Raw genomic sequence first — 25,055 nt, forward strand, 5'->3', positions numbered from 1 at the left:
GCCATCCCTGAAAAGACAGGTGTCCTGGCATATAGCACTGTGGCTTGTTCATTTTTCCAAGATGTCTTTAGTCCTTAAGACAAACATTTGACAAAACATTTTAAGCATAGCTTTCCCTGATAAATAAGTCACCTATATTAATTCACAGAATCAGAGAATCATTCCCGTTTGAAAAGACCTTTTAGATCATCAAGTCCAACCACAACCTAACTCTACCAACCAGTACCCTAACTCTACCAAGTCCAATGCTTAAACCATGTTCCTAAACACCACATCTATACATCCCTCAGACCAACATGAAAATAAACAGTTTAGGATCTGATTCCACAGTTAAGTATGAAAACATACTGCATTGTTCATAACATCAAGCAACCAGAAGAGTTAAACTAACAAGGAACACAACAAACCAACTATACATGCTCATGATTCTGGGTTAAGAATTGAGCCCTTGGGCTCTTTCATTTCTCATCTTTTCTCAGATGATTGACTTGTAATTGCCATCTCTCCATCTACTTGTCAGAGAAATGTATCTGCTGACACACAAACAGATCTTTGCAAGGTCTACAACCACAACCCAGCTGCAACTCTAATGGTGCAGAGGGACTAGAAAGAGGTCGCTAGGGATTATTTTATTCTGTACAAGAGCACATTAAATGTTTCATGACTGCATAGAGAAACATTCTATATCTATCTGAGACATGCAGTAGTAGCTCCTAAATTCTATGCAGTATCAGCTATACAATCACAACAACCTAGCTCTCATTACATATTTCACACGAATACTAAGAATAAAAAATTATATTTGCACAGGAATATTTTATCAGTTACTCAGCATTGTTTTTAAAGGCAAAGCTGGAAGTTAAATACTGATATTTTTAAAACAGTAGAATGCAAATTGAATGAAATAATCGCGTAACTGAGAGCTGGGTGAGAAAACTTGTGTACAGCATTTTTCTGTTGCTAAAGAACTATATTTATAAGCTTCTGTGATCAGGATTGACACTTGAACATCTTAACCTGACTTTTAAGATCCACTATTTTAATTACGTAAAATGCTCTGCTTCTTATTGCTTTTATAGCAAAATGTCAGCACTGTTTTAACATCGTGTCTTCCTTTTAAAAACTTATTGGGTTATGTCATATATATATCCATACACACATAAACAAAACAACAGCTTTCAAAATTAACTCTGAGGCAGAATGTTCTCATGCAAGGTTTGTATGGGAAAAATATAAAAAAACCCTCATAATTTAATACTCTTCTACTGTTCAGCTAGTCTCTTTCAAAGGAATTTATCCTTGTGTTCCTCAAAAAAGTTGCTGAAGGACAGATGAAAACTGCACTATAATGAAAGCTCTACCATCATCTTACATCAGAAATTAAGATTTGCATGCTTGGCGGAGATAGTAGTTGTTCAGCTTTTCCAAAAGATAGAATATACAACATAAAGTATATAAATAAAGAATTTTATATGTTTATTAGCTATTCTTATGACTTTTTTTTCATCTTCAAACAATTAGTTAATTTATCTTCTTTTTTATTCTGCTATCCTGCAGAATATAAATATTCTGTACCCAAGCTTAGAGTCAGGGCCAACTTTTTCCAGCTGGTTAAGAGTTTAAGGAGCATTGCCAATACTTGCTGATTCACAAAGTCATGTTACTCAGTCTCTCTTTGTCTGTCTTCTCTATTTTCTCTACTCTTTTTTCTGTTTTTCTGATCAGTATTGTACAAAAGAAGCAATCTTTTCTTTGCATGTTTGTTCCGATAAAATAGGGTTGATGGTTCTGATAATGACCACAGTATGATTTGCCTTGAAATCTTCCAGATCTGTACTTCAGTGAAAAAGAGACACTTTATTTCTGTCCACTCCCGCATCTTCCATGTTCTATAGAAACAAGCAGCTAAATGAAGGTTTATTTAATTTATTTTGAATAGAATTTATCTTCATTTCTTAAGAACCATCCAACATTTTCCATCTTCTCATTTCTTTGCTCTTTACTTTTCCCAACACTTTAGCAATTGAGCTTTCCTTGTGTGAACATGCAGGGAGAGTTACAATTAAGTTACAAACTCGAAAAAGTTAGAAGCTACAGCTGTAGGTTCCACAGTAAAGCTCAGTATTTGCAAAGTACATTACATCACTGCTATTTTTGGTGTAACAGCAGTAAAAAACAGATTCCAGATCCCACTTCACAAAATACGGCATGAATATACAATAAAAGAAAGGTTTTATTTCATAAATCTTATTAAGTCAGATCAACCTACTATGGACGTCAGCAGAACTAGTTCTATTAATTTTATTTACCTCCATGTTGATTTGGGCTTAATCTCTAATTTGCATTACAATGGCTCCAACTCACATATACACCTCCAGAAAATTCAAAAGGCTTTTGTGAGCACTGCTAAGACAAAACAAAAAATAAAGCAGCAGAGAATATTTTCCCTATCTGGCTTCAGGCAACTAATTTAGGCATGTACATTGTCAATGCTGCTTCTAAAAGCCAAATCAGATCAGCAAAGATAGGAAAATTGCACTACCTGTTGGCTCAGCGGCAAAACCATGGTTTCTGTTCCAGGCCTACAATAAGATACATGAAGTAAGAAGGTGGAAATTGCAACTATAGGAGGAACGGAAGTAGGAGAGAATTTTGTATCTGGGCTGGCATGTAGCTGTGATACAGGACTCAGTACTTCATGGCATGCACCATGAGCACACCCACGACTGTAAGATGGCACCTGCAGCAGCCCAGCAATTCCAGCAGTTACTACTGACTCAGGATAGGGGCATCACCTACTGCAGTCATGAGACAACCATAAATGCACCACTTACTCTTTGAAGCATCTGCAACAATCATTGCCTTTGTTCAGCTAGAGCAGATGTTTCACTGCAACCCAACAGAGCTGGCACCTGCTGGTAAGTTGGATGTGGACTTAAAAACAAAGGATTTCCTCATCTTATGGAAAAGTGAAATAGAAGTGAACAGAATTTTTTCTGACACACCTTTTAAAGATTACTGTAGTTATACTATTATTGAAAATACGGGGTTTTAAAAATCTATACGCAGTAGCTTATGTTCCACTACATTAAAACTATTTTAATATTACATTAAGGTCAGTAGAAACCTAATGTTTTAAATCTGCTAATTTCTACAGGAGTTTTCTATACAGAGATGTATACTAATGTAAGAGGCGGCTGTTGTATAGACAACAGTATCATTCATCTATGATAAACCTTTAGGAACTTTATCATTATTTGACCATGTCTACATACATAAGGCATGAAACCACACTCTCTCTTCAGCTCTGTTCTGCTCAAATTTGAAAAAGTAGCTAGCAATTTCTTCTCTGTGAATTTTTACCTCAGTAAATGATAGAGGCATGACACTTCTCGGTAAAGGAATACAAGAATAAAACTCTAGGAATTCTTTTCTATCCAGTGACTCAAATGATTGCAATTAATAGCCTTCACATTTTCATGAGTTTTAGAAAAAAATTGACCTTCTTAACAAAGAATCAGAAACTGAGTACTCTATTTTTCTTAATCTCTATCTGAAGCTGAGCTAATTGAATTACCGGATGGCACTGATTTATATTTTTTTTGCTGTTCCATGAGTACAGAATTTGACCTTATAACTTATAAAATTGGCTTTCAGTGTAACTGCATTCAAGATGTTTTTATACAGTATTAATTCATGCTTACTGGAGACTGTGGGGCTGATCATTTAAAGTTGTGGTATCAGACACATCTTGCTTGTGGGTCTTTGTGACATGACAGCAAGTACAAAGACTATTAAAATCTCTTTGTGAAAGCACACAAAAATCAATCCTCTTCCACGAGGAGGTGCCCTCCAGCACAATCAATACAAACTGGTACAACAATATCTTATGACGCTTGCCAGCTGCTTTAAACCTTTTTGCTCAGTAAAGCTCTCAAAGCACTGCGGCCTTTCATCTCTGCTGAGTTGTGCCAAATGAAGATGTATTTCTAAATGAGTTGCAGGGGCAAATGCTGCTATCAGTTACCCCCCTGCAGATGGCCTTAAATTCAGCAAGGTTTTAAAGATAGAACTCAACTTGGATTTCATCCAGTAGTTAAAGAAGATTAATTTGTTTACTGCTTTGAGATTTTTCTTTCCTTTACTTTAGTTAGGTTACAGGTTCTTGATGGGAATTTTTGTTCTACACCAAAGGACTGTGAGTAATGACAATCAACAGGTTCTTTCACTTTTTTTCTATTATTAATCAATGTTATTAGCTCAAATTACAAATCAACTGCTAGAAACTAACTTCTTCAAGAGCTATGTGCAGTGATCAAATGCTTTAAATTTGTTTTGTTCTGTTTGGGTTGTTGTGTGCCTATCACCACACTTTTAACCCATGGATGTGGAAATCTTCAGCAATGACTTTCTAGCAATCAAGTCTTTTCCTTGGATAACTGTGAACTCAGAACCTGATAAGTGGAACTATTTGCTTCCTACCACCTATCATCTAGTTCAATCAGTTTAATCTTCTGCTATATATTCCTTGAAAATAAACACAACAAAAATTGGAGTGATTAAGAGCTCTAGGTTAACATAATGCTGTTAAGTGTTAGACACAGGAAAATACTGCAGTAGCCCAGGAAAACAAACCTGCACACACATTTAATACAAAAAGACACCTGATAGTCTTGTTTAGTGAAAAAGTAGTCTCTGTCCTTCTGCTGTATTTCTTTATGCAATGAGACATCAAACACCATGACTGAAACCAAATCCCATAAAATCTTGTCCAAACAAGCCCAGTCAAATCAAAATCCGTTTTATGGAAATTAACCTTCTGCGAGACAAAAAGAAAACTCAATCAAATAGGGAGCTGCATGACACTGTAAATTAGTACATTAGCCTTTCAGCCTTAGGAGAACAGAGTTTTAGTTCTGGCATTAGGTGCAAAAACAAAACAAAAAAAATTGAGGTCTCACATGAGCCATGTACTCTTGGTAGCTCATGTTCAATGAAAGGTCATTGTGATTTGGATGGATCGCCTAGAGGACCTTTAGTACCCATTTTTATTAATTACTAAATTAATGTATTTTAAAAATAAGAATGAAAAACAAATCACTGTCCTAATTTCCCTTTCTTTATGAATAAAAATTATGCAAATTGGACAAGGGCAGAACAACCTCCTGGTAAAAAAAACAAAACCATGAGAGTGGAGTGCTTGTCTCCCAAAAATCCTTAAATCACACAGTGGCATGAACCTGCTGCTGAGACAAAACACAACACTGAACTTTCTACAGTTCTTATATCCCTCCCCACCAAATTCCTTCCAGCTTTCTTGACCTCCAGTCTAGGAAGTAGCTGCTGTCTGGGAAACAAACTCTGTGGGACTGCTTAATTCCACAGCAGGCAAGCAAAGTGGGGCTGGGAATCACTGCAGAAGCTTTGCCTGAATGCACCTTAAGAGGGTCTTATAACCCCCCTCAAAAGAATTCCTTAGAGACCTGTGTGAAGAAGTAGGAAATTGCATTCAGTGTACAGCCACTGAACTGGATGAGGTTGGATTCAGCTCTAGATCAAATGAATCCTAATGGAACTGTTCCTCACCCATATCTCAGTATGTATCTATTACACAGGAAATACACTTTCTGATCCCGTAATGTAAGGAAAAATTGTGTAGCACTCAGTGCAGTTAGGAAGCTCATAACTGCTTAGGAATATGGAAAACCTCAGGTAATTGCTTATATTTTTCATGACCCTGTATCTCCAAAGTATGCAAGTGACCTCAACTCAACAGAGGTTGAGTGACTTTAGTGAGGTAATGTCCTCTAAAATAACTTGGTACATGGCTGAAGGCTAATCATGTGCTGAAACACGTGCTAGGAAAGGAATTGGCTCGTCCCACCATCTCTCATGCAAACATATTTTTATGCTTCTCTTGCAATCTTTATAATGTATTAGTCACAAAATAGATACTTAATATTTCCTTAGGGAGCTGCTCCCCAGTAGTACTCTAGGTATAAGCAGGAACTGTTTCAGTGAAGAAACACTGTTATGACTCTAACGATAGGCAAGAAAAAAACTGGTAGAGTGAGGCTCTGTAAAACTATTTATATATATATATATACACACATATATATATATATAAAACTATATACTTCAGTTTCCCTCAAATGTAATTGCAGGTGGCCTGATGTCCCAAAAATTCTGAGACCTGAAATACAATGTTAGTTTTTAGGTATTTTAGGGGTTTTGTGCTTTAAGAAGAAACCCATGATCCAAAGGTATTAGGACTGAAAATTTGCAAGTTAAACATCAAAGACTGATATAACGTGTCAATAGCATCCATTCTTGCTGCCACACAGTATTTTTATCTGTCAATCTCAAAGCACTTTACAAGGGCAGTAGAACCTTGTTTCTCACAAGGGGTAACAGATAAATAAGGACCTTTGCAAAAGGGCACCAGCAGTGTTATAAACACAACCCAGGCTGCCTGGGTCACAAGTTAATGACAAACATCCTTCCTCTTGATCTGGCAAACCAAGTAAAGGTTTGAAATGGTTCTGTCCATATGTTTCAGCAAGGAAGATATATTTGATAATGCATAATATCCTTGTACTATAGTGGGGTTTATGCTCACATATTTTGTACACTAAGACCAAATATTAAAGATACTTGCATTTTGTATTGTTTCTCTGCCACAGTACTCTCTGTAAGAAACCCATATGAGTTGATATCTGCCTTAGCTTCCTGAATAGGAGATTTTCACATTGCAAAAGTGTAAATGGTAGAAGAATCCAAGCCAAGTGAAGTACATGGGATAAAAAGACAAAAAAGGATTTTTCTCATTTGAAAAGAAGAAACAGCAGATTACAGTGTTCTGGTGGTGACAGATACTGAATAAAAATAACTAATAGCCTGTTACAGCTCAAAAAATGCCACAGAGGAAGAAAAACACTGGGATTTGCATGGAGAAGACAGCAAACAACTGGAAGTCACAGCCCAGTTCTTTGCTTTTTATCTTCATTTGCATTTATGCTGATTGGTTTGACCTTGGTGGATTCACACCTTCTACACAGGAATAAATGTATAAAGAAAGGGCAGAGGCAGGATGAATCAGTGTCATCATAGCAAGTTAACACAAAAAAACAATAAGGCATACAAGATTAGCTTCATCCATATGATAATGAGGTAGAGTAAGGATATCTTGGGCCCAAGTACTGTTGAATTCAACAGTTTTATCTACACTGTACAGGAAAATTCATAACACCATTCTGAAAAGCTGGAGATCTTACCAAGCCACTAAGTGGAGTTCTGCTGTCAGCAAATGTTGACAAGAATGGATCCTTCTTTGTGTTTGGCCCTTAATCTCCATCCTTTTACAGCTGAGGCTTCCATCTGCCCAGAGAATGTTCACACATTCAGGAAACCATACATCACATACAGGTATAAAACAGGCAGAGGGACATCAAGTCTGTAGACATTAAGGCAGACTCAGAGAAAGCATTTGAGTTGTGTACATTTAAAATATTGAGACTAAATATTCTTCTCTCCAGCTTCTTTTAAGACAGTTTATTATATTTGCAGTCCTAACGTCTCTGCTACCTGTCATAATTACTATACTTAACCTTCAATTGACTAATTGTTCTTCTTTTTCTTGAAGTCTTGTGAAGACCTGCTTTACAATTCTCAGGGGAAGCTGAAACTTTTTCTATTGTGATACAGAAACTTGCAGCAAATAAATGGATTATCTTATAGCAGTAACAGGAATCTGTCAAGTCTTCCCTCAGAGTTGCTTCTCAGTCCTTTTCTAATTTCCATATCCATTTTGGAAATGGACAAAGGAGAAACAAGTTGTTCCTCTAGTCTGTATCTAGAGATCTGACTGTTGACACTATATTAAGTCCTCCTTGATCCACTTCCATATCTGTTCTACCTGCCCTGCCAAAAATCAGCCTGTGGTTGCTTCTGAAATATCACACAGTTTTATTAGTAGATTTTACATACTCGGAAGAATTTACTCCAGCTTTTCTGTCTGTTTCTGACAGACTGGAAAAATGCCTTATGGGGATCACACTAAGTTGTATCTTACAGCTTCAGGATGGCAGGATCATTAATGACATCTCTTAACAGAAGCACTTATATATTAATAATGTATACATTAATTACATGGCTATTATATAAAGTGCCTATAGAGTCTATGTACATGAATAGTATCCATGTAGTAAACCACAAAGCTATATGCCAACGGTAATTATCCATGCATTTTTAACTTTCTTCTTGCTGCTTGATCAGGCAATCTCACATTCCAGCATCCTGGAAAACTTAGTCTTCCTTTCTTTTATTTTCTGATAAAGTTTCCCTCCTCTTACCAAAAAATCTGGATTTTCCTTCCAAATTTACAACAGGCTGAAGATCAAACTGTAAAAATTTGGTTAAAGCTCAGATCCTTTTTAAAACCATTTTTCTACATCTAGAAAACCATTCAGAATGTGATAATTGACATCTTAGCAAGCTTTTAGACACTGATATTTTCAGATATGGAAAATACAATTTTAAGTTCGTAAAGCCTATATTCTCAAGTCATTTTTAGGGCTTCCTGTAGACTTATGATGATAAATTTATAATATGAGGTGGTTGTTTCTGAGTTTTTCTGCAGAAAATAGATTATGACAGTTCAAACTAAAATAAGTCTCAAAACCCCTGTTTTCCACAGGAGAAAGGTTTTTTCCTTCCTGTTGCCTTTCTCTCCATTTCCACAGCCACAATGGAACTGCAAAAAGTTTGGACAGGCCTACTGCTGGGGAACCTCTAGATTTCATCAGATATCTTGAGCTCAGGGAAACTCACAAGAAAGACTCAAGATCATTTTCTTTTTTTCAGCAAAATGGAGCAAGAAAACAATTTGAGATAGATTAGATCATGTTAGCTCAGCTTCTAAAAGTGGTTCAGGCAAGAAAGGAACCATCTCCTTCTATCTTATAAGTGTCTAAAAGTATTGATAATTTTTTGTGAAAGAAGCACTTTGAAAGCATGTATGAGTACACAAGTATTAGCTAACACATCTGTGCTGCTACTGTAAGGCCCTCTAATTTGGTGTAACTTTCCAATCCTTTGTCAAGACTTGAGACCTTCCATCAAAGTCATTAACTTCATCAGCAAATGATGAAACCTGTGCCATTATTAAAAAAATTCAAAACATTTGAAGATTAGTGCTTTTTTGCTTTTTTTTTTTTTTTTTTTTCCAAAGCATATGACACTCATAGAAAATAAAAGATGATTAGGAATGTTTCTATAGAAGTTTTTTTATATTTTGGGGGCAGGAGCTGTAAAATGTTCTTCTGTCTTCACAAATAACAAGCCTGGAAATACTAATTAGGAGCTTAACATGGTAATACATCCATGTTGATAAAAACATTATACCACACTTCTCCATGATGTATTCTGTAAGTATGGCACAGCATCAACCCTATTCAGTAAATAGGGAGTCACAGGCTTAACTTTGTTATGGTTAAGTGGTCCCAGCAGGTTAACACCCACAAGAGGAACAACAGAGAGGGTCTTTGGGATGCTGAAGGACCAGGAGGGTCAGAACAAAGAGGGAATATTCCCTCCCACTTCCTACCATACTCTATAAATAAAGTCAGGAGAACCAGAAACTCAGCCCCCCTTTTTCCTGTGCTTTTCTTCCTTGCTGCTGCTGCTCGGAGGTTCTTCAACTTGCCATGTACTCTCCAAAAGCCAACTCTACAGGATGCTGTGAGGAGCCATGGACGCTCCTCCTGAAGCAGCCTTGCTGGAACGGACTCTCCTCCATCTATTCCTGTGATCATTGAGACCAGTTTTCTATGTGTCTATATAGAAGTTTATATATCTGTTCTTCCTCCCATGTGTTACTCTTTCTGTGCTACAGTAAATTTGTTCCAGTTTCAATCTCAACTCTTTAGTCTCTCTTCCTTATTCTCCTTTTATCTTCCCTTGGGAGGGTGGAGGGGAGTAATAAATTCTGCCCCCAGGTTTGTGGTTCACCCCGACCCGTATACCAAGACGAGGTTTAAATCTATATTTCATCTTTCAACAAAAAAAAAAAAATCAATAAAAATATCAGGAAGTTTGATTTTTAAGGAGAACTTATTTTTCCCTCATAAATTAAGGTCTTGTTTTTCTTGGTCCATAAGCCTCTCTAGACCCTTTTCTTTAACAACAATGCTGCTGTCTATGTACTGAGTCTCTTTTTCTTAATCTTACCAATTTCAAGGTGCATTTTTAAATGTGACTAGCTTTTCTTTAATGTGTGGCTGAACATTCCAGATTAACATCTTCTTAACAAATTGGAGACAACTTCATACAGCACAAAAACTCATTTGCCCTAGTTAACTTAAGCCTCTAGATAGAAAGGAGATCCTGCATGTGCACTCCAACAGAAGCTGAACTCATTTGATGCCCTAGTATTAAAGTTATCTGAGCAAGTCATTCTGAGATAATTTTTACTTCTTGTAAGTTACAATTTACAGCTTGCAGTTGCCAATTTTGAGGAAGACTGAGGGCTATAATATTCTTTTCTTATTTTTAACGGTCTCAGAATTCTTGCTTTACTCTTCCCTACTTGATACAGCCGTATGTGACGCTTTGTCCTTCTAATGTATGGAACTGCTGTCTGTCCCATTTAGGGCTTGAATGAGAATTCAGTTCACACTTGCAATGACATTTTAGACAGATACCACTTTGGGACAATGAGTCAGCAGGTCACGCTTCTCTGGCTAGATCCTCTTTCATAGATTTTCAGAAATACTGACTCCCCATTACAGTTCATGCACAGGGTCATGCCTGAGTAACACAAATCAGTGAAACAAGCCTGCCTTTTTGTCCTCCAAAAATATTACTGATGAAAGACACCACGTAGAAAAAGCTCTGGAAATACTGTTATTTTACATGAGAGATTTGAGGTTTTCTCTGTCTCCATTTGTCATAACCACCCTATCAAAATCCAAACTATATTTTCATAAGAAATCTCTATGTGGATCCACACCTGCTTTCAGAGAGTCACATGCACTGGTCTGTTGATACAACTGATATAAATGCATGAAGTCACCTAAGGTTTTAAGCAAGACTCCAAGTCTGATGAAATTAGGATATGTACTGCTTAATGTTATCTGTTGAGGATGGAACTTAGAGCAATATGGAATATGTTATTGGTAGAGTTACAGGCAATATGAAAAGGGAAAGACATTCATTAGTGTTGTTGGTTTTTTTCCCTCTCCCCTTATTTTGGGGGCTATAACTTCTGAGTCTTGCTTCAACCCTGTATGTTACTAAATGGCCTTAGCTTGCTATATGCAAAAATGCCACACAGACAGAAAATATGATGGTGAAATACTAGGTGTTAAGTGGCAGGGATATAAAATGGGCATATTACTAATTGGTCAAATTTTCTTGTGGGTTTTTTGTTTTGATTTGGGGTTTTTGGGGGTTTTTTATTGTTTTGGGGGGCTGTTTGTTTCTTCTTTTTTGAAAGATGTGCAGTTTTCAGTTAAACACAGATGTGGCAATATTTCTCTTCTTCCTTTAAAAATAAACCCAACCTCAGTGTCAGCAGCTTAATAATCACGTGCAAGTCAACAATAGCTCTTTGTAAAGGGTGTGTTTCTCAGCAAGGAAAATAAATCCCAGAGGCAAAGTATTCCAGGTTCAAATTTATAGACTTAGTGTAATAACACCCAAACTACATAAGCCAGTTGTGCTGCATCTCTTTTAGTTCAATCACAGGACCTAAACAAAATACAGGATACGGAACACCACCTTGTGCTACCAGAACTCTGTGCCTTCATTTCAAATAATACTCACTTCCAGGACCACCCATCCCAGGATAAGCCAGCATTAGTGTTTAGAAAGAGAGCATGGGAATAGGGTGAGTCTGGCATGTTCTCTGAAGATCTGATAGTCTCTGTATTAGGGACTTCCTGATTTGGAGAGTTCAACTCTATCATCATAATAAAGAATTGCTGTTGGCCATTTCTTTCATTAATTTGTCTAAACATTTTTCTTAATTTGTTCAAGACTATTAGACTCAGTAAATTTTGATTTCTTATTCTTCTCCAAACAATTAATGTTTTAGATGCCCTTTTACATCTTCTCCACTAACTGTCCTAAGTGGGATCCTTTTAAGTTTGTGATAATTCAAGTAATTTGTAAACTTGCTTATTCCTGTGCTATCTCTCAGTATCTTTCTAGGTCTCCCATAACCTTAGATGTTAGAATCAGAACTGTAGAAATGGTCAGAGGGACAAGAAAAGGTTACATGATGTGCGGAGCTGCTTTTCTGGCATTTAGTTAGCATGAAGCATTCATGAGCCAAGTTGAGGTTCAAGGACTGGTTTTGCCATAGCCAAGCTACATCACTTTCCCAAGGCTAGACCAGGATCACAGAAACTACTTGGTTTAATGGACTGCACAGTTCCAGGAGCTGACCTTTCCTTATGTGGCACTACTTCTTTAGTCATTAAGGCTAGACTCACAAAAAAACTTTAGGTACTATAAAGCAGAGAACTAGAGTGCCTAAAAGATAAATTGTTACTGAGCAGAATACTCCCCTACATATTAGAAGGATTAAACACCAAAAAAAAGCTTCATGAAAGCTAGAAAACTGACCAGGCATACTAACAGGGCCTTTTCTGGGTGTAGGCATCTATTCCAGGCTCCAAAGAAACATTTAATGACCCTAGATCCTATTAACTCCCTCCTGCAAACACTGAAACTATAAAATAATAATACTTCATTCCTCATGTGTTCTTCATGTTATTTCTCTGTAGATACAGATCTCAGTCTTCACTCATTTTGTCTCCCACATTTAACTCCTGCAGGAAGCAGAGAAGCCCTGGTTCAGCCAACCAGCTTTGAAGAATTTTGTGGAGGCCCTCAGATATCCTATACACCTAGGGTTAGGTTCACAGAGGCTTGTAATATGCAGCAGAGCAATGAACGAAATTCCTTTGCAAGTCCAGCCTTTGTGGCTGCATCTACTATGTACCTATAATTTGCTAGTCCCCAGAATGGTTGGAAGCTTAGTGCACTCTTTTAAGACTTCTAAATGTCCTATTGATCATCTTGAACTGCTGGGAAATCAGCCTGACCCTACAAATCCTAGCCTCCTTTGCAGAGACCAATCCTAAGCTCCTTCTAGCAGGGACTCCAGCATGTACGCTCTGCCAGCACCGGTCACAAAAGACCACAGTAAGAATTTAAAGGACGTATAGAGCTCCAGCAGATAGCTTTATACAAAAATGGAACAAGTTAGTTATATCAATAAAATTCAGAACATGTATATTTTTATTTAATTTAAGCTTCTACTATTGGTCTCATGCTGTGCTCCAGGTCCTGATAATTTTTATATCTTTCTGAAAAATGTAACAAGTTTAAGTGTCCTGTGTATATACCACACTAGACACATTACTAAAAAATAGGCTACAGACTCTGTTACAATAAAGCTCCTTGGCAGACTTCAAGTAAACCAAGTTGATTTACACAAACCCACAATCTGACCCATTGTCCTGTAAAGTATTCTTTCCTTTTTTTTTTTTTTTTTCTTTTAAAAAAACCCAAAACAATCCTATAGTGGGGTAATAAAGTCACTATGTTTATAGCCCAGAACACTCACTGCATATTCCAGTATCGTTTGTTCTTTTAACAGTTACCAAACTCTGTGCAGATGGTTTCACTAAATTATCAACAACCATTCAAAAGTCAGTTCTGATATTCCTGTCCTTAGGGATATCCTGCCAGGGCCAAACACATCCCTGGTGCATCTCTGTTAGCCTAAGACATTTGGCCCACTGACCACAAAGTGCACTGTCTCCAATTACCTTCTCTCTCCTGCTCTTATCTCAGTTTACTGATTCTGTACTTATCTTAGTACCTTTCTTATCTAAAACACTGCAATCTTCCAGGTCCCCTAATGCAGTTCATGATTTGACTCCTGGTGTTCTCATCTATTATTATTGCCCCTTTCTGTGTTTTACTTTCTCTCTTCCTTTTCCTGAAGCACTCCCACAAGCACTGGGGTCTTAAAAATCACTGCTGTTTAGAGAGTTTATTACTCTCCATAATTTCTTATGATTCTCCTGCAACGTCTTTCAAATAATTATCCCTGTGATTTATTATATTGGTCATACAACCTCCTCCTTCCTGTACATATCAGCTCTGGATTAGGTAGTTAGTAGAGCCAGATTGCCCCTGACAGACTTTTTCCCATCTCTGTGCCTCACCCAGGCACGCTGGGATCACACTCTCTCTGGCTTTCTACGTGCACACAGAGCTCCGTGCCAGGTCTTCCAGGGCAGGCTCTCCCTAGCCAGCCAGGCAGCAGCCTTGGCTGCACACTTCAGCAAACGTCTCAAGCTCTGAGGAGCTGACATTTCTGCAGAAACACCTCCTTCTGTCTCTATTTAGGTCGTGTAGCCATATGCCACCCCCCATGCAAGGCTTTAACTGAAAGCCACCACAGAGAGCCCTTTGCAGTACATCTAAACCACTCAACTCTCTGTACCTGAGCTTCTGTAGTGTCACTGAGCTAACGAACAAGCATGTTGTTCACTAAAATATTACGGGTGAGTGAGGAATGGGTTTAAACTATCTTCAGATAGATCAGTTGAGTCCTATAATGGAGGGGAGGGGGGAAAGAAAACAGTGAAATCATCTCTTTCATTTTAGTGCAGCAGCAAGGAACTGCCAAAGACTGTTCTGAGGATTACAGTGCAGAAATGCTATTTTGGACCCCAAGTATGTACCAGGTTACCTGGAGCGTGGAAAGAGATGCATAGAGACATTTCTTCTGAAATAAAACAAATCATAACTACTTAAAAGTTAACACACACAAAAAAAGAAACCCAAACCCCAACCAACCAATGGCTGTAATTACCTCTCTACCATGCAACTAAAAAGCACAGACAGGAGCAGATATGCCCACAGAGCTTTGCAAGAGCAAAGACATAGAATACGGCTTACCAAATTCAAGTGTTCTATTGTGACTCTGCCACAGAGGTTCCCTTCTGTAAGCTCTATTAAGAACACAAAGCTCAATTCCCCCAAAAAAACTTCAGGGTATGTTGTGTATTTTTAATGTCAGTCCAGGAAAAGTATGTAATAAGGATAATACTGCAGCAGTATTAAAGATGTGATACATTTCCAGGATAAATAACACCACAGTTTTGGAGAACACAATATATGGATACCTTCTTGGAACTTATCTACCCTTTCTTTTGGTGGTTTCTTGTGTCATATTCACACAAATATAGCTCTTTGGGAAAATGTCAACAAGACTATTCAGAGGCATTTTCAGACTATTACCTAAGAAGATGGCACAGATATTTCCTTCCCACATAAATTAAATTGACATTCAAGGGGGAAACCAGTATTTTGGCCTCCTGAAGTAAAGATGAAGTTAACTTTATCCTTCTATGCAGTCACAACTGCTCGGTGGTAAGGTACAGTGCTTTGCTGATGCAGTTGATTTTTAGGGATTACAGACATCCTCTGGGTAATCTTGTAGTTTTAAAATGCTACTGCTCCCAGCTTTCCATTCCCCTGCTCTGCCAGAGATTCCCACTGCTCTAGCAGAAGCAACAGAAGACAATGCTCTGCAGTTTCCCTCTTCTGTAAGACAGCAAGGAGGGCAGGACTCAGTTATATACTGCAGATGCTTCAGTTCTCAGCCTGGTATCTTAGCAAAATGCAGGGGACTTTGAACAGGAGTTTCTGAGGCACAGGCACCTGCTCTTTGCTACTACCTCCTTTTCAAGCAGAGTAGCCTCCAATAACACCAAAAAGCAACACACACAACAACAAAAAAACAAACCCCCATACAACCAGTGAAAAAACAGAGGTATTATTTTGAACGCACTTACAGCTAGATCCAAGTGGGCTATTTCAGAGTGATGATTCTTAAAGTGCAAGATACCATATTAATTAAGACTCCCCAAACATCTTTGAAGGAGGTTATTCAGAAAAGTTCTCAGTGCTACTGTGAGCACTGAATATGGCTGTTCATGGATGCTGTTTACCTGTAGTATGTGAACTGAAGCTAATGCGCTTCAGAGAAAGCACAGCCATTAACAATTCAAAGACTTCCTCATAATACCTTTTGCACACATTGATCTACTTCCTGCTATTAAAAAACAAACAAACAAAAAACCACAAACAAGGCAAAAACATTTACTAGATGATCTTGTCCTGTGAGGATGGACTTGCAGCCCAAACTAGTCAGATGTCAAGATAGAACGCTAAACATTAATCCCTTGGGAATAGTCCCAGGGATTAGAGTATCCCAAATACAAAAAGATTCTGAGCCAAAGGCTCTTCACAGGGAATTACCAGAGAAAATGATCCCTAATGTTAATGTATCCCAATTTCCCCTAGTTACCACAGCAGCTGACTGTAAGTAAAGCAGGCAGATATGGTCTGACAAGCATATGAAATTCATGCTTTCAGTGCACGTAGTGTTACGATTTGAACTGTAGTTGGTGTGGGAAAGTCAGATTAGTGTGACGTTGGAGAGAAAAGGCTCAATCTCTCTGTCATGGAAAATCATATCCCAAAAGCAAAATTTGTTTGTTGTCCTAAACCTGTAATCTTAACTCTCTCAAGTGGATTCCAAGGGGATCTGCCAAGTACTTATTTAATTTCACTTCCATTCAGCTACTGGTACAACTGAACTGTCATGACAAAGGAAACTCGAGCACTTACAGCCGTACCACAGTGTGTGGGTCTTGCAGCAATGCTTCCAGATTTGTTTCACAGTTACACTACCCTGGGCTGCCTACTACTCAGGGCAGAAAAAAGATGCACAAGCAAACATGCACAAGCTAACTCAATTTAGCTCTTCCAAAAACCAGGTGAATCTTATGTCCTCCACTTGTGGCACAGCTTGAAAATAAAACCAGAAAAACCTTAATCAACTAAATGAAAACCCCAGCACCCCAGTCCAGCCCCAAACACCCCACATTCTAATTCAGCAGGGTTTTAAAATGCTCTGTGAAAACGTGTGGGTTTAGTTGCAATCAATCGTTCTCTAAATTTACATGGACCATCCTCTTCCCTTTTGTCAGTCAAATACGATGCTTTGGCAGTCTCTCTCCCAGCTATAACTCATATATACATACACATGAACTATACATACTCCTCACTTCTCTTTTTTTCTTTTTGTTACATTTTGCAGGAAGCCATTTTAGGCACAGGGAACAGACCGTCATCTCCTCTTTCAAAAGAATCTTACTGCAGGGGCCTCTCCATTCCAAATGGTTAGGAATCCAATACACAACAATCTTGCAGAAATCAGCTGCCAGATTTATTATTCTACCTAAAAACCCCAAACAAAACAAAACAAACAAACAAAAAAAACCAACAACCCAAACAAAAAGTGGAATAAAAACACTTTAAATAAACCTCTTAGGTACATTTTAAAAAGGGTTAACCAGTTCAGTGAAAGACTGTTTTATCATTTGCTGAGAGATTATGTAATGGTGGTCTGATTGCTTGTTTTGTTCAGTGAGTCACTACCGTATACAGATATATATATATTTCTTCTTAAATATTACACATTTGATGCATTTTTTCCACTTTTTTTTTTTCCTTTTTTGACTAACCCCTTTCCCAAATACCCATATCCTGCCACAGGCAAGAGGCACTCTGTGCTGATATTAAAGAACCAAAACCAATCCAAGGACTTTTCATCAAAGCATGTTTCATTTTAACCTTATTTCAATGTAAACTGCATTTTTTAAAAACAATCTTACTTAACCTTTTTCCTTTTCCTTTTTTCTAATTCTTCAATTTTAGACTTCTGATTCTGGGTTGATCACTAAAAATTTAAGTGCCACTGAGACTTAAGAATGACAGCAATAGGTGACATGTTAAGGCATATATACACTCCCATAAAATGTTGTCTTATGGATCTGAGTAAAATAAATACCTGACCAAATGTTTTTTATGCACCTGTGGTTTCTAGTGACCACGACTTCTTTACTTTTGATTGCATAATTGCATATTAAAATACTCATTGCTAACTACTGTCTTAGTTTACAGAGGATGGAAAATTAACTCACCACCTAGGAATTTCTTTCAAATCGATCCATTATGATGAAAATTACTCTTGTTTCTTTAAGGTTATGCATTCATTTTCCTCCCTACTTCTTGGGAATATAGGAAAATCAGGTAGTCCATATAACACCTACTTAAATTTCACTGGGCAAAAAAAGAAATCCAGATCTTACCTCCTCACTCTCCCTTCAAACTATGAAATATATTTCAGAAAAGGGGCTCATAAATATTTAAAACTTTTGTGGTTTTGACAGAGCTCTTTTTTTTTTTTTTCATTTTACATACAGGATTGCATGAGTGGCTTGTGTTCAAGATTACACCTCAAAAAAAAAAACCATTTTAAAAAGTAACAACAACCAAAAAAACCCCTCTAAATTTAAATTGTCTTCCGAGCATATCTGATCACATTTACATTTAGTGTCCAAAACAAGTTGATTGGTAACATCAGTGCCAGCACTACAACGTCATACAGCGACTCCATGGTATTCTTTGACAGTTTCGTCTAAGTCTCCGTTCCACCAAAAATTACAAAAGGTTCTGCAGAGCTTTCCTTAGCAAGCTGAAGCTTACTAGTCATTTGTGGATGCGCGTAAAAGCTGCTTATAGCACAGCTATGGCGTAAGCTATTTTCTAAGCAATAAATGGTTCAAGTCATCTATTTTGTCCTGAAATGCTACCTGTAGTTACAGCATTGCTTATAAATGGTCATAGTAAATTCAGCATCAAAGAGAATATTACAGAAAAAGACAGCAGCAGAAGCATTAGCGTTATCTAGTATTTATATATGTTATCAACATAACACAGCAGTAAAAGGTTTAAATGCATATTAATGGGTACCGTGTCTAAAAATTACTAAAGTACCTATTTAGTGTATTGGATATTTTTCTCAAGGAGTGCTTGCTGTGTCTAAACAGCATAATTAGATATGTGACTTAGTACAGTTAATTCCTATTGATTAAATAACTTATTTATGTTCCAAAGGAAATGGAAGGATACAAAATGTGTTCTCCCTCCTGATCATGATCCTGTATTTAATGCTGACATGATCATCAGAAAGCCTGGCACATGTAATTACTATCTTCAAATGGATGTTGAAAGGTTGAATCCACAGCATGGGCCATATGTGTATAGGAACATGGCACCAGATATGGCATACGGCTTGCACTTTGGAGTCAGGGGTTTTGTCCAGGTATCTGGTTGTTTTTAGAAACAAGGTGCAAGGTCTGCCACTGCAAGTTTCTAAATTAAATGCTGTGGTACATGCTTTGCTTCTCTTTTATAACTGCAGAAAGACAATTAAGAATGGCAAGAAACAAACGCCCTAGGCATGCTGTGCTGATATCATCATTGACTGGTTATTCTGCACAATGAGAATTAACTGTACTACGGATACCCAGAGAAAATGTACAATATCTTATGCTGATATGAAACAGAACAGACATGATATAGCTTTTTTGTACTTAAAACCTGTATGTTCCCTTCCCAAACTTAAGTAAAAAGCAAACCCACCCTTTTCCTCCTGTTACACAGAATAACGTTTAGGTTCCAACCCTCCTCTTTCAAATAAAGTGCGCTGTCCATGGCAGACCATAGGAGTAATGCAACAGGAAAAGCCCCTTTTAGTGTACTATTTAAAAAACAAACTGAAGTCGATTCAGCTTTCCTCTGGGTCTTGTGAAAGAGGAGAAGCCTAAGGGAGGGGAAAACATCCCCTCACTGTCACTGTTGTTAATAGACATAGCCTTCATTGTAGGGGTGGGTGTTGCAGCAACCACCGTCCTGCATGTAGACCATGCTCTCATCAAAGTGGGACAGAGGCACAGTGTCCTCCTCATTGATGTGGCGCTCCATGTCAGTCTTCAGTAAGGGGCGCTGGTTGTCTGGAAAAGCCATGGAGAAAAGCGCTTCAGGGTCGCAAACAAACTTGTAGACATATCTTTCTCCAGCCACCTTAGAAAAACAGAAGAGAGAAAAAGGTGCAGTGTAAGGCCTCGTGGTTTTGCAACTCCAAGTTCAACAGTCACAATTATATAACAATTAATAACATGGCAGCAGAACTGGTAAGGCAAACCTAGAACCTAGCAAAGACAATGGGGATCTGCAGAAGCAGACTGTGCAGAACGCTCTTGATTTTGCCACATGTTAAATCCTGTTGGAAGATGGACTAGATATTCTACTTCTAAACATTTGTTTGCTATCATTTCCTTTACCTAATCACAAATGGAACTGCTCGTATTGGAAAATGTAAACAAATTGTCACTACAGTGGCAAAATAAAATGACTAAGTCCAACACTGTGTGCAAAATGGAAAAAAGAATCATATTGCATAACAGAGATCTAAATTTCACTTTACGCAGATTGATTCATACTTAAGTATAAAAGCACTTAGTTATAGTGCATGCTGATTGTACAGGGACAGCGTAAGCAAATACGTAGACTAATATGTACTTAGCAATTGCTCATGCAAAGCTGGGACATTTGGATTTGCTTATGGAGGGGCAATTTGTCCAAAGATCCTACAGTTTTCCTTTATTCAGAAGTAACACTAATGTCTATGTGCTAACATCTAAAGAACGATAAATGCAATACAGAATTATTGCCTTTTTTTACATATTAAAAAAGGCCAATATGTCTTCTCTAGAACCTTACTTAAATAATTATGTTTAAAAATATGAACCATGTTACATGCTAACAGATTATTAAAATAATTTTTAAATAAAGATCATCTTGTCTGCTTCTAGCAACTGTGTTGGGAGTGAATAAATTAAGGTAACAAAAGTGTTGCAAACTTAACTCTGTTCTTATGAGTGTAAGATAGTCTGAAGCATCTCAAATTTTCAGCTTATTTATTCCACAAATCATGTAAAGTTTTGGTAGAGACTGTATCTGCAGTATAATTTTTTTCATCAAATTAATGCCAATAAGTTTGACAGACTGAAGGCTGCATTCAGAAACTGGGCATTGGCATAACCTGTTACCATTGCTTGAGTTAGAAAAAAGGAGGAAAAATGTGCATACAGACCTTGCAGTAAGGAAACCTGCTATGAATTTACAATCACTATTAGTTTTAAACATACCTAAACTGCTCAGAGAGGGTGATGTCATGGCAAAATGCATTAAATACATTTCTGTAGATGATGAAGTATTAGCATAAGAGGTAACAAGTAAGCTGGCAGATGCACTTATAAATTTCCCATATTAAATGGATGCATGTGTTGGGCAGTATAATCAGCCTTATGAAATCCTCACCCCCTTATTTTCAACTACTTTCACTCTCTTTACTACTTATTCTTGTCTCTGTGCTGCTTTTGAACTGTGCCAGCACAATTGCCTGTGCAGCTGAGCTGTGACCTACAATGAGGTCTCTGCCTGAAGCACCACCAAGTAAAATCAAGTGCTTCTGATTCTCCCCATTATACCCAGTCTCCAGTCCACTTTACAAAGACTCAATGCAGTTATGTGGCACACAAAAACAGGTGATGCACTGTGCTCCGTAAGTTCCGTAAGCCAATACTAGCCCAGATGGGTGTCCCAGCTGACTCCTAGATAGTGAAAAAGTAGAACACTACAACAGTCCCTCAATCAAACAGGAGAACTTGTAACAAGCAACTCCAAACTGCAACTTTGCCAAACCTACTGGAAAAGTTGCCCAGTAACTTGAGCTGAGAGCATTATTTCCATTCATGGAACTGGCAACTGGCACGTTTAAACATGTTAGTTATCACAGGTCAAAAAACTAATGTTAAAAGATATGGAACAAGTTTTACAGCACAAGGTGTTCATTATTATCTTTGATCACACCTGCCAGCTTTGTAGATGCAGCAGCAAGGTCTCCCCTATTGTTTCCTCAGTGAATCTACATAGTACTACATATCAAGATTTTAAAAGATATATGTAAATCAGCAAGCCACAGCAGAAGGATGGTTTGAATACTGTCAGCAAGACCAGGCTGTTATCCATAAATTATTGTTAACTATTTCTCACAATTCAGGCTATTATAAAATATTAAGTTCCACTTTAAAATTATATGATTACAACACTATTGGTAAAATATTAAAGTATTTGATATGTTAATAGGTATACTTTTTCTCCCCTATCTTGCATTTACCAAAGTACTCAAGAGCTGGGGAGCTAGCTCATTTAGATCTGCAAAACATTCATACCATACTCTAATTTCCTTTCCCAGGTGCCAGGAAGCTCTTTTGGATATTTCTGAATGCTACCTCTTTCCCGATAATCATGACATGCATTGAGTGAACTAAAACCACAGACATTTTTTACATAGAAAAAATATCTTGATGCATATACTGGACCTGGTAGGTGAAAAAGCTTAGTGTTTGTCTCAATAGAGGAAAAACCTACCTAAGAATATATTTACAAGTACTCCTCATAAACTGACCTATGGATCAACATGTGACCCTAATGAAATTTAATACAAAAGCAGCTACTCACCTTTTGCATGATTCCCTTTTCATAATAGTAGCGAAGAGAACGGCTAAGTTTATCATAGTTCATAGCTGGCCTATTTTTCTGAATCCCCCAGCGACGTGCCACCTGCCACAAAAATGGATTAGCATTGATTTGTTAAATGCATTTAACAAGCAGATCTTATAATCAGAGACTTTATTTGGGGATAGAGGAACACTGCAGGTGGAACACATAAACACGTCAGAAAACATTGGCATGACCTGAATTTCTCATGTACTCCTATAATTTTTAACTGGACATCAAATCATCCATTAAACTGGAAGCATGGTTACTTGCAAATGCAGTGAAGGATTTAAAGGTTTTTTTGCTTGTTTTTAATGAAACAAGCAAATGAAAAAATATAGCCTGATAAAGAGATGATAGACAAAAAACATTTATCAAAACTTTCATAAAAGAGGAAAACTTATTTAGTTTGAGACTGTAGATAATTGTACTATTCCTGTTTTCCTTGCTGTCAGAACACTACGTTGTGTTCATAGTTCATGAACTAATCCACAATGTACTTGGAATGAGAGCGATGTTGAGATTATTAGGAGATAAAAGGCAAAAGCCAACTCCCAGTCACGAACATTAATTCAGCAGAGAAAACAGATTATAAGAGGAGGCAAGGTAATCGCTTGGAAGAACTTTATGGTAGTATGAAGGATGGGACAGAACATTCATAGTTGCAGTTGTGTGATTTCCTTAAAAAACAAGTGAGTTGCAAGCAATTCGTGAAGCCATTCTGTAGAGAACAACACACCTTCTGCTCTGACTTGTGATTTTTACTTGCTCTTACACTTCCTTTTTTATTGCCAAAGCTAGTTCTGGACAAAGAGACCTTTTGTTTAAAGAGCTTAACTGCTTATTCCCCACCTGAAATTATAATTGGCTGCTGGTGACATTTCATTCACTGGCTGTACAAATTACTATCATGTCACCAGAGGGAAAAAAAGTCAGAGCTGATGAACTTTTTTAAGCACATTTTATAAAATTGTTTGAGAGGTGCATATGCATACAGTTGTGGAAAAAGGAGAGAGTAGCCAAGCAGCTTCTCTGACCACTGTTGTACAAAACTTTCCCACACATGTCTGAAGCCTTTTGATGCAAACCATAGACAACATGAAGCACTGAGAACTGAAGGGGACTAAATAACAACAGCGAAAATCATTATTTTGATCTCCATCTGGACAATAATTTAAAAATTTATTTTCAAAGCATTATTTCCTTTCAGCGGTGCAGCTTTTCAGGCTTGTGTAAATTACCATGACTTTGCTAACTTCAGCTATGTTATAGATGTATTGAAACATACCTGAAATCATGCCACTTTATTCCAGCTGTAGATTTGGCGCAGATGCATAACTTGATTTGCCTATTCATCTTTGTAACAAATACCTATCTCTCTCTGTGTTTATTCCTATCAATTTTTTTCTGCTTTAGTCAGAGTCCTAAAAGTCCCCAACATAACAATGCTTGCATAATAAATAAATACACCGAAAAGATAACTACAACAAAATAATGGTTGAAAATATGCTACATTGTGTGGTAAGCATTTCTAAACAAGCAAGCAGGTCCAGAGATAGTCTTGGTAAGCAAGTCTTCCTGACCCTGAACTGCATAGCATTTATGAAGTCTTCCTCTGTGGAAAGGATTAAGGCTCGTAGCCTTCCACTCCACCTTCCTCCTAGAAGGCTGCTGCCCCTCTGACAAGACAGCTGAAACAGACATACACCCAATTCTTAGTCTCCACAGTTCACAGTTATGTACTTTCCAAAGGAACTATAGTGCTCAGGGAGCTAATACATATTCATTTTTGTTGTCACCCTTTCTACAAGGGCATAAACCTCCAGAAAGGCACAGGATGGAAAGGTCACATGATTGACATCCTAACCTGCCACAAGCTCTTTGACTTCCCTTCGATTTACATTTGGCAACCAACATAAGTGTGCAACTTCCCATAGGCTATTCTTATTTTAATCCACAGTTTCTGTCAGATCCATTACATTTATATGCAACTTAGGGTGTTTTGTACTCCTTAAGAGCACACAGGAGGGAGACAAGTTTCAAGTAGCCTGCCTCTTCCAGATCTTGGATACAATGCTCCTCAAAAACAAAATGCAAGAGCTACAAATTCACAAAAGCAGATGATCTGATTAAACTAAATCAGAATACCAAATTCTTCAGGGAATTACACAATAAGAAAATCTTAGGGGTTTGTTTTGCTACTTTCCCTTCCTTAGACAATAAAATCCATCGTTTTTGCACCATCTGCTGAGAACCATTTTTCAATATATCTCTTTTATCTTAAAAAGCTTTGAACATACCTTAAAGACAAGACAAAACTAGAAGAGTAAAAAATAATGAGACTGGGGCAGGAGGGGAAATTAGATATCCCAGTCAGCAAAATCAGTCAAAGATTTCACTCTGTTCTGGGCCAGGTCACACAACTAAGAAGTCCATGTAACCTGCTAAGGTGCACACTTGCCAGCAGTTTCATTATGAAACCAAATAAGACTCTT

The 25,055-nt window shown here is 37.6% G+C and overlaps 1 protein-coding gene across 6 annotated transcripts in view; it reads right to left on the reverse strand.

Moving 5' to 3' along the window:
• Window positions 1–19,256: 19,256 nt before the first annotated feature.
• The window catches only part of ETV1 (ets variant 1), a 64,816-nt gene continuing 59,017 nt past the window's right edge, over window positions 19,257–25,055 (reverse strand). For all 6 annotated transcript variants that reach the window (XM_009994932.1, XM_009994933.1, XM_009994931.1 and 3 more), the window contains 2 exons: window positions 22,522–22,623; window positions 19,257–20,019 (listed from right to left, as the gene is read on the reverse strand). In XM_009994932.1, coding sequence (XP_009993234.1) covers window positions 19,798–20,019; window positions 22,522–22,623 — 324 coding nt within the window. In that variant the 3' untranslated portion in view covers window positions 19,257–19,797. The remainder of the gene's footprint in view (window positions 20,020–22,521; window positions 22,624–25,055) is intronic.

The sequence above is a fragment of the Chaetura pelagica genome, unplaced genomic scaffold, assembly GCF_000747805.2.
Source record: "Chaetura pelagica isolate M959 unplaced genomic scaffold, ChaPel_1.0 scaffold12, whole genome shotgun sequence".
In the NCBI taxonomy this organism is placed as follows: domain Eukaryota; kingdom Metazoa; phylum Chordata; class Aves; order Apodiformes; family Apodidae; genus Chaetura; species Chaetura pelagica.